The following is a 10,836-nucleotide window of genomic DNA, read 5'->3' on the forward strand; positions in this document are numbered from 1 at the left end:
ATATTCCTCTCATCCAAGCACTCTTCATCAATGAATGCACATAGGCTACTAGATACAATAAGGCAGTCCTACCCTGAGTGACGGTGTGAAAAAAACCCAACTATTTATCCTGAGAGGAACAACCCAAAGCACAAATGGTATCCCTCTTTTTGTGGTGCGAAACAATAACAATCTCCCACATAAAATGCCGTCCTTTCATCAATGCTCACCATTTTCAGGGTGCATAATATGCAGCAGAAGCACACTTTTTTTTTTTTTTTTTTTTACGAGCAAATTACACTAAAGGAACAATCCTAGACATTTTTTCTTTTTTTTCTCATTTATGTCTCCATTATAGAACCAGGCCCCTCCCCTACTCACCCCCACCCACCACCTGTGAACAGATCAACTCAGTGCACACGCACGCACGCACGCACGCACACACACCCACACACACACACACACACACACACTAACTCTTATGCTTTCAAGGGTCTGTGTGTGTGCACCTCTGTCACTCTAAGGTGGATTATTTGCAAATTGCACATCCCGTGAGTGTGTGTGTGTGTGTGTGTGTGTGTGCGTTTGTGTGCATATGAGAGAAAAGAGAGAGAGAGAGAGAGAGACTATGCCTGTTTCTGTGTGTGCATGAGAGAGAGAGAAAGAGAGAGAGGGGGCGTCTTGATGGATTGGACCTGGTTATCCATCGCACCAAGGGACACTTAATTCTTGGCTGTAATCTGGAAGCAACTGGACACATGGATGACAGACTGCCCTGTTTGCCTGCATAAGGTAAGAATAACACAACAGATTTATTTGCCTCTCTTTGTAGAGAATACTTAGCGTTGCATTGCACTAATTCATCATTTGGGCTAATTGCTACCAAATAATTGTTGTGAGCCAATTGCAAAGACACTGGATATAAGTATGTGAGCATGAATTAAGGGATGTGGTTTGAAAACTGAAATTCTGTGTCAAATAAATGTAGGATTGATTGACGAAGAGTATTCATTTAATAATGTGTTTATTATTGTGGTTTAGTGGACTAGATGTGTCTTGAATTTTGTTTGGCAAAATATGAGACAGACTTCAGGATGATGCAGTGAGGTTTTGCTCTACTGTCCAGTAGAAGCTGAATTTTGACGAATTGCAAAGCAAGATGTTTGATATCGTTTTTGCATTGAAGCTAATTAGACAAGTGTACCTAATGTTGTGGCCAGTTATTTGTTAATTTTTAGACGACCAAGTGGGAGCACGGACACCGCATATTCACCTCTCAAATAAAATTACATAATATAACAAGGATGTCTAAATAGGATCGTGTGTTTTTTTCTTATCAAAGCCCAAACCAAATAAATGACACTCTACACATTCATCCATCCATTTTTTACTACATTTCTCATTTTTATCTTTATTTTAGTCTTGGTTTGCGGGTGAGCTGGAGCCTAGCCCAGTTGGCATTGGGCAAGAGGTGGTGCCCACCCTGGTCTTGCTGCCAGTTAATCACAGGGCACATTTGACAAACACACTCAAAATTCAAACCTACTGACAATTTGGACTGTTCAATTAACCTAACATGAATGTTTTTGGAGTGCGGAAGGAAGCCAGACCACCCAGAGAAAACAAACGCAAGCGCCGGTCCTTGTACAGTATATTTTATTTCTACTGTATTAGCAATTTCTATTCATTGAGCTATTGGCCAAGTGCCTGTGTTATCTCAGAGGTGGCTTCTCGTATGAGAATGAGTTAATAGGTCGTAATGGATGACACACTAAAGTTTAATAGACCACATAAACTCAAGTGAGCAAACAAAATGCCTTTTGAAAGCCATCGACTACTTAAGCACCGAGGTCAGTTCCGCTCGCATGCAGTGAAACCTCAAAGTCAAATGCCCCTAAAGTAGTACAATTTGGAGGTCAGGAAAAATGTCCTGGAAAGACGACAACAAAAACACCTCGCCATGCGTGACGTCAACAAATCTTGCGAGACTCCAGCTAATTGAGCAGGATTAACAACAGCTGGTTTGGGTTTTGTATAGCTGAGAGAGTCTTAATTAATTCTATAAGACGTCATGTATCAATGCCAGTTTGGGTTGATGCCACTTTATGAAAGTATAAATCTTTATCCAACGTCGGAGCAATGGCAAACCTTGAATTGGCACTGACAGAGCATCAACATGCGTGCGTCTTTCCGACAGAAGATGGCTCCGCAAGGGGGTGCAAAATTCCTTGACAATCTTTACAATGCAACCACCTGGGGGCGTAACGTGGGGTTGGAGTTACCGCAGAGATCCGACTGGCACCAACTTTGTAAAACCTTCTGTTAGGCATCTTCAGAGAGTGGGCAGCTTGATTTCGTTTCGATTTTATTATACAATGGTTAATTGTTTTTACACTTGTACAGCAGTAAATAATGCTAAAAGGTTACTTAAAACATAGAGTCAATAAAATTTTATGATGGCAGCAGTTTGAGCCTGTAATGAATACCCTTGACATTATCCATCTATCCATTTTCCGTAGCGCTTGTCGCCATTAGCGTCACGGGTGAGACAGACGTTACGACCACTAACACGCTGTGCTGGCCCTTTAAATTATATGTCAATCAGCGCCTTTGACAAAATTGTGTTCAACCCTTGGGCTTTCCACTCGATCTCACACCATAAAAATGCAGATCAATTTATATGCTATAGAGTAAAAGAAACTCAAGGGTCCTTAAACAGCCAACCACTTGAGTGACCACTCTAGCGAATGCCTGCGTCAACATGTTCCAGAGTGGAGGAACTAACCCTTCCTACTCTTTTAACACCTAATGTGCAGTAAAAACAGAATTCAATTAGCAAATGATAAGAAATGCCCAAAACTGGAATTACATTGTGCTTTGATGTTTCACTGCTTACGAAGTGATTTATGAAGGAATGTACTCCATTTTAGTTGTGATGTGTACAACTTTATTTGCATCAAAATTCAATTCGCTTCAAAAATCTTTCATCTGCACCATTATCTATCTATGGTACCCTTAAAGGAACATTTTTTTCACCCTTCGACATCCTGGTGCACATCCGTGCAGCCTGTTGGCCAACAGGAATAATTTGACTGACGTACATTGTACCTTTAGGGACATGAAAGGTCCTCGTAATGCACTGCTTTTTCTGACATTCAGTTTCCTATGTCAACAGGTGACGAGGGACTCGAATATGGACACTGAAAATTCAATTCAGCGTATCGAACGGGACCTGAAGGCCACTTTGCTGCCAACGCTAGTCACCAGAGACTCGCTGGAAGACGTCAATGAGACCACTGGAAATCAATTTCAACAGCCTGACTGGCAGGTACAAGGCAGTTTTTGCTTCAAATCATTCTGAGAGCAAGGCCATTCAATACATTTCATAAAAAAAGTATCTTGTGGGAAATCACATTTTTTTCTGCCCATTCTCCTCAGGTGGCTCTGTGGGCTTTGGCATACTCGCTCATCATCCTGGTGTCTGTCACCGGGAACGTGACGGTCATCTGGATCATTCTAGCTCACAGGCGCATGAGGACTGTGACCAACTACTTCATCGTCAACTTGGCTTTCTCTGATGTTTCAATGGCAACTTTCAACACTCTCTTCAACTTTGTCTACGCTCTGCACAACGACTGGTACTTTGGCTTGGGCTACTGTCGATTCCAGAACTTCTTCCCAATCACCGCCATGTTTTCATCCATTTACTCCATGGCTGCCATCGCAGTGGACAGGTAAGGGAAATTTTTGGCAGACTTAAAAAAAAAATACTAGAAGTCATCCTGACATGGTCACACATGATGCAGGTATTATGCCTTATAAGCACGGAGAAAGACCCTGAGATGTGTATCAAACTTGTCTTAATTGGTACGAAAATTATTTTCAATTTACAACAAATACATTCTTTTTCCCGTGTGTTATTGTGACATGCAGAGCAATTAAATAGTCTTCCACTAGATGGAAGAATGTACAATTAAACTTGTGTATTTATACAACAGAATAATAGCTTTGTGTTTTACCTACTAGGCCCAAACATTACACTGAGTGAGTCAATTTATGAGTAAATTGAGAGATCACGTTTATTTCAGGAGATATATTATTTGTGCCATTCTTGTTTGGTGGTGTGCCATGAGATTTTTCTCATGGTAAATGTGTGCTTTGGCTCATTAAATGCTTTGCGAGGTGAAGAGCAAGTGATTTTGTGCTGATTTGTGGCTGTGAGAGTGCACACCAGTAAGTGATGCAGGCAGAACTCCACAAACAAATAGACATGCCATTTGACAAGAGAGAAGAAAAGAGACGATTCAAACAATGAATGGCTGAAATAGAAGTTGTGTCTTTTTTCCCCACAATCTGACTATTTTGCATAGTATTCATCTAGGTTTGTACTACTGTATTTGCAACTGCTAGTGCCTGTTGTTAGTGCATGTTTTTCTGTTGTATTTTGAGTGAGTAGAAGCATTATTTAATCAGTGGAAGCAGATTTAATTTCAGTGCATATTTGTTCATATGAAGTCAAAAAATGATTTACATTTACATTTCATTTACACTTGCATATGTCATTTATGTATAAAATAAAAAAGTGTTGGTCCCAACATTGACCCCTGGGGGACACCACCGGCAATGTCCAAGCATGATGACTGAAAGTCACCCATTTTTACAAATTGTTGCCTGTTATCCAAGTAGCTCTTCATCCAATGTAAAACCATCCCCCTAATACCATAATGCTCCATTTTCTTGATCAATAGTTCATGATTTATTGTATCAAATGACTTTTTTTAAATCGATAAACACACCTACTACATACCGGGTATTCCTTTTTGTCCATGGAGCTAGTAATACCTTCTATTAAGCAAATACTGCCATTGTTGTGGAACCTTTTGTGATCTGAATCCATATTGGCTTTCAGAAAGCAATTCATGTTAATTAATAAATGCGTCCAATCAATTGATAAACAGTTTTTACAATATTTTTGAAAATTGTGGGAGTCAAGAAGTCAATTTTTTTTTGCCATTTTCATTTTGTTTGTAAATGTGCCAGTTCAATAAAATGTTGTAAAATTAGTAATCTGCAGGAGGTTCTTTTGTTGCTCTCATGGTGAGCATTTTTGTATTGCTCATAAATTTGTATTCTCCCGTTGTAATACAAACAAATACAATACATATTCAGTGAGATATGCCCACTCCTGTGGTGCTAAATGATTCAAATTAAGGATTCATTATTTTATTGTTAGAAATATAAAAGCAATGTCGGTATGCACTTTGTATAAGTCTTCGAAATGAGTTGTTGCTCTATATTTGCCATTTGAATATAATAGAAAGATCATTCATACTGTAGAATAATGAGATAGCCATAGTTTCTTTCTGCCCATATTATTACAACATAATAACTTGACTTGTTATAAAACCAGCACTGCAGAGAAAACATGGATCTGGTCATTGTCTCTGACTAATGCAGCTATTCCACAATGACTCCATTCTCAAGTCAATGTGCTAAGTGATTTAAAAGCATGGACGCCTACATCCGCCATCATTCACATGAATGACAGTGGAGAATAAAATGGGCCTTTTATTAGATGTTAAATAGAGACTTTCAAATAATTTGTTGAAAGTGTGATAAATGTGGGTCTGGTCCGACCAACGGGGAATCGTGTAAACACCTTTCTCTCAGGTCAGGGTTAGCTAATGGCTAAAGCAGCTCCCCCCTTGAGGTTTACCTCTTGAGGAGGGTGGATGGACACACCACAGAACTAAAACTAGAATGCGTCAAGAGGGCCGGGGTCATCAAAGAAGAGCTCAGCGGTTGATAATGCAGAAGTGGCACCTTGGTGACCCCAACGATTGTGAAGGCGGATGAAGACTGCAGCAGTCCTTCATCTCAATCGTTCGGTCCATTGCATTGGATTAAGGGGCTGTCAAGGTGCAACGAGATCTCCACGTTAATCAACGTCACGCAAAGGTGTCGCCAAAGAATCGTCCATTAATCTTGTCGAAGGCTTTCAAAGAGGCAGAAACAGGTGGTAAGAAAAGGTTGACGACAACATTTTATTCAAAATGGCAGTGGGCGAAATAAAGGATGCAGCAGTGGAGGCAGAGAGGGCGGGCTCACTGGAGATTATTTACCAGGAGAACAAATAAGATGGAATTCTCTGGCAACATCCGGGGTGCAGAAAAGGTATTTTATGGAAAGTCTGATTATCTGGTTGCAACCTCGTGTGCCTTGTCAGCTGCCAGCCACACCCACCTGCCAGGAGAAGAAGAGCCCACACACAAACAGACCTGCCATGCACACAAAAACAGAATCATAAATTGTTCTGACACAAATGATCAAGCACGGCAACAATGTACAAAAAGCACAAGGCTTTCAGAGAGAGCCAACAATAAAAAATAAAAAAGACCTGTTACAAAAATGCAAAACTGCACTTCAAAATTAGGTCTAAAAACTAAAAGATCAATGGTTGGACCAAGAAAGCAGCTGAAATCTAAGGGCTCACAGACAGAAATGACTAAAGCTTTCTTCACCGGCTGCTATGGTCCTTCCACACAAGACAAGAAGCACTCCGAATCAAATGGCTCCATCCTGCTAAGGACCAAAAATGGCATCTCTGCAAGATGAATGGAACACTTCAAGGAACTATGAATATCTGCATCAGTTTTAGCAAAGTACAAATGCTTAACCACCTCCCAGAGCAACTCCTTACCTCGAAACCTGATTTCACACCAAGCAATGAAGAAAAGTATCAAAGAGCTTCTCAATTCTAACTTGAAAAGCTGCTCCATCAACTAGAATTCAAGAATTTGCCAGAGACCGCGCTAGCTAAAGACAAGTGATTCACCAAGGAGCCGAGACAAATAGGACCAACAACATCCCCCAAAAAATGCTGAAACCGTAAAGAACAACAACGGACAACAAACTGCCAGGCCAGAGGCTACCTGACATCTGCGTTCTTAATACAGATCAGGGGCAGAGCCATGGGTGGGCCTGGGTGTGCACAGGCCCAACCAGATTGACAGACTGCCCACACTGTGAGATTCATGAAAACAAATATACTTTTAATTTTTTGTAAATTATTATTAAATTATTTTTTAATTTGTGTTTCGTTGTGGGTTTTTTTGTATTGTATTGAATATCAAGAATGGTATAATTGTGGTTGTCTAAGGAAGATCTGAACTTCATATTATTCAGTTTGTCATTTTATTTGAATATACGATTTTTCCAGATTTGCCACGTTCTGGTTTCGCAGATGCATCGCATACATGTCCGTTTTATATCCACCGATGAAAAAGGCCCAAGTTGGATTTGAAAAAAAAAATCGTAATTGTTCTGTTCACAAACAGTATATATATATATATATATTTTTTTAAAAAAAAAAAAAGATAAATACTTCGCCAAAAAAATGGAAATTGAGCTTCAGTGTGAGGTTCGATTTGCCTGTGGGTACTGTAGTGTACGTGTGCTCAAAATGCATATGAATTCATTAACCTTTCTTTACTGCTTGCTTTAGATACATGGCAATCATCCACCCTTTGAAGCCTCGCCTCTCCTCCACCTCCACCAAGGTTGTGATCGCGCTTATTTGGATCGTGGCTGTCTTGCTAGCGTTCCCGCAGTGTTACTACAGCGTGACCAGATTTTACTACCCAAGAACTGTTTGTATGGTTGACTGGCCGGATGACTACGGAGGAACGCACCAACTCAGGTGGGACGCGATGTGATCTGATGTGGGGTACAATCATCCACTGAGAGTGAACTAACCAAAGAATCAAATTAAGTTTCGTTTTTGAGGTTAGAAAGCGGCAGTAAATGGCAATTTGGCCCCCAAATATCTGTCATTTTTGCCCTGCTAAAATACAGTAGCATGCTGGAGGAGCGGGCCGATAGTAGTATTAATAATACAAGTACTGTAGCAGTCATCTTTATTTTAATTGTAACCATTTTTAATGTTGTGGCATCCTGCTGACAAAAATACTAACGCTTACCTTCTAGCTACCAGTTTGCAGTGATATTGCTGATCTACTTGCTCCCCTTGCTGGTGATGCTGGTGACCTACAGTTTGGTGGGCCAGACCCTGTGGGGGGGCCACATCCCAGGAGAGGCGTCGGACCACTACCATAGCCAGATCACTGCAAAGAGAAAGGTCACTTGTTCCACTTTATGACTACCATTTATTCCACCGCAGTCTAAAAAATGTGTCCGCTGCGTTGACATAAAAAGTCTTTTGTGTCATAGGTAGTAAAGATGATGGTTGTTGTGGTGGTGACCTTCGCTCTGTGCTGGTTGCCCTACCATATCTACTTCATACTGGGATCAATCAACAGAGACATTTACAAGCAACATTACATTCAACAGGTTAGCAGTTTCCATCATACGTGCGTTGATGCAATGATTCATGTACAACGTATTTATTAGTCTGTGTGTGTGCGTTCAGTTCAGTTTTTAATAGTAGAGTACCAACCCCTCAAGTAATGGTTTATTGGTTATTGATAGCAGTAGAGCAAAAGTGACGTGATTAATGTGCACATTTTTACATGATGTTTCTCGCCCTTAAAAGGTTTACCTGTCCATATTTTGGTTCGCAATGAGCTCGACCATGTACAACCCCATCATTTACTGCTGTCTAAACCAAAGGTAATGCCCACATTTGCATTCCTACATTGGGAGACTTCTCCAGTGAATCCTAATCCAATAGTTTAGAAAAGTTTCTCCTCTGTTGCAGGTTCCGTGCCGGTTTCCGCCACGCCTTTTCTTGGTGTCCCTTCATCAAAATGTCAGAGGAGGATAAGATGGAGCTGCAGCACACACACACCTTCAGGGTGACCATGACGCGCAGCCTACGCAAAAACAGCGCACCCTCCTCCATCCATGCAAACAACACGAATGATGCAAACAAAGGTTGCGGACAAGAATGACGCCAAGTCATCGCGGCTGTTAACTTAGGGAGCAATGACTACATGGACATTCATGGTGCCGAAAAGTCTCACATTTAGGCTCACTGACACAAGAGAAGCAGCCATTATTCCTTCCTGTGAGCACTGAATGAATGTTGCAGTCATGTTTTCGAATTGTGTTTCACAACTCAATGATTGTTATATTTGCTGCTATTGTCCAACTTCGCTTGGATGTGCTAAAGTTGGTGTTCTTGCACTCTCATACTGGTCAGTGGAAGCGTAATATTCGCCTCATTATGACAAGCGGATTTAAAGCAGAAGTCAGCCTGAAAATTCCTTTACAATAGTATGTTCAATGCGCCGCCAATTCATCAAATCAGTCTGATTGATATTGTGTTTGTGGAATATGAGTTTCGCGGCAAAATCCACCTGTTTTTAGCCATCTCAGGGGGCGGCCATTTTGTCACTTGCTGTCGACTGAAAATGACATCACAGATGCTCATTTCAGTTGACGGCAAGTAACGAAATGCTCCAAGAGGACAAAAACATGTGGATTTGATTACTTAACTCATATCCCACAAACACAAAATCACTCAGAATGCCTTGTTTAGATCAGTGGGGTTGCATAGAACAGATTGTAAAGTGAATTTTGGGGTGGACTTCCTCTTTATCGTTTAAAACCGAAGTGTGATTAACATTGTAGACATCAAGATCTTTCTCACTTGTCGTAATTACATTTGGAATAGTTGGAATTTTTCATTCAAGATATTGGTAATGTAACAGTGCCTAATTGAAAGCGATATCTATATTGTCATTTTTCCTAGTTAAAAATGTATTTCAGATACCTGAAAAAGGACGTGTAGAGATCTTTACTTGAAGTCAATTAAATATATCTTGAACTGGATTATTGACTCATCAGAATCAAATATATCGAACTTGAGATTTTTACAATTAATTCATATTGCGGATATCTGCAATTAACATTAATATCAAACCTCATACACATAAATGGCTTAAGTACCAGGTCCCACTCAGAACAGGCCGAGCCATGGCCAAGCAAAGAAACTGAGTGCACGTTGTCCCATGAAAAAATATTATAAAAATGATACAACAATAGTAATGTAACAAAATAATTAAAAAAAAAAATGTCACAATTAGGCACCTTCCCCCATTTAGTGGAAGAGTCCATTTAATTATTCCGCCTGTCACCATACCTCATTGAGTTATATACAGTAGATTTACAACGATGTTTTATTTGTAGTTAACGAGTAATTTCAGCCAATTTAAATTGGATAATTTAGAAGTATTTTCACACAGTGGAGTAATTATCATTGCTATGATTAAAATCATGCTATTTGAAGGGAGGGCTGGCTGGAAATGCAGTCGTGCTTTAATAGTATCCATTGCAGTATCCATTGGCAGAATACATTAAATCCCATTATGCATATTCAATGTAAGACATACATCTCAAAGATTTCAAACATTTATGTTGGTGTAAATGTATGCAGAGCTATGAATATCAAATAAAATGTGAAATGAGTTCTCCAGCTTTCAACTGTACACTTAAAGTTTCAAATACCCCTTTATCTATTCGTATTTCCATTTCCACACAATATATTTACCTTTCACTCAAACATAAATATTGTGTTTTTACTCACACATTTGTTGTTCTTTGCGCTGTGCTTGGAAATTTTATTTTGAACGTATTAATGTAATAAAAATGCAATTGTTTTGTGAGGTAAATAAGCACTGGTAATCGTCCTGAACTGATTGAAAACGTTCTTGATGAACTACTGAGAAGCAACGTCCCATTGTGAACGATCTGTTTGTTGTCTGCGAAAACAATGTCAATTGTTCAAGACCTAAACATATTTCACGTATTTAATAAATGTGAGAATACTTTGCAGCAAACGGTATGGTTGTATATTTTGTTTTGGTTCGCAAACACTGTGAACAGTACACAAATAGC

General features: G+C 39.8%; 1 protein-coding gene across 2 annotated transcripts; it reads left to right on the top strand.

Moving 5' to 3' along the window:
• Window positions 1-431: 431 nt before the first annotated feature.
• On the top strand, window positions 432-10,772 carry tacr2 (tachykinin receptor 2). 2 transcript variants are annotated; one of them, XM_086026823.1, is made up of 8 exons: window positions 432-771; window positions 3,155-3,307; window positions 3,418-3,713; window positions 7,484-7,678; window positions 7,966-8,116; window positions 8,209-8,328; window positions 8,531-8,607; window positions 8,696-10,772. In XM_086026823.1, exons 1-8 carry the CDS (start codon window positions 742-744, stop codon window positions 8,886-8,888), a joined length of 1,215 nt encoding a protein of 404 aa, XP_085882949.1. In that variant the 5' UTR covers window positions 432-741; the 3' UTR covers window positions 8,889-10,772. The 2 variants fall into 2 exon arrangements, with proteins under 2 accessions (XP_085882949.1, XP_085882950.1); XM_086026824.1 differs by lacking the exon at window positions 8,696-10,772 and having other exon boundaries at window positions 8,531-8,611.
• Window positions 10,773-10,836: the final 64 nt, after the last annotated feature.

The sequence above is a fragment of the Filicampus tigris genome, chromosome 3, assembly GCF_054856515.1.
Source record: "Filicampus tigris isolate MCC_2025a chromosome 3, RoL_Ftig_1.0, whole genome shotgun sequence".
NCBI classification, from domain to species: Eukaryota; Metazoa; Chordata; class Actinopteri; order Syngnathiformes; family Syngnathidae; genus Filicampus; species Filicampus tigris.

Bases quoted from the DNA above. Each gene is read 5' to 3' on its own strand.
- tacr2 (XM_086026823.1), top strand. From the start codon at position 742: ATGACAGACTGCCCTGTTTGCCTGCATAAG. The intron at 8,117-8,208 runs GTCACTTGTTCC...TTTGTGTCATAG, and splicing joins AGATCACTGCAAAGAGAAAG to GTAGTAAAGATGATGGTTGT. The intron at 8,608-8,695 runs GTAATGCCCACA...CCTCTGTTGCAG, and splicing joins TACTGCTGTCTAAACCAAAG to GTTCCGTGCCGGTTTCCGCC.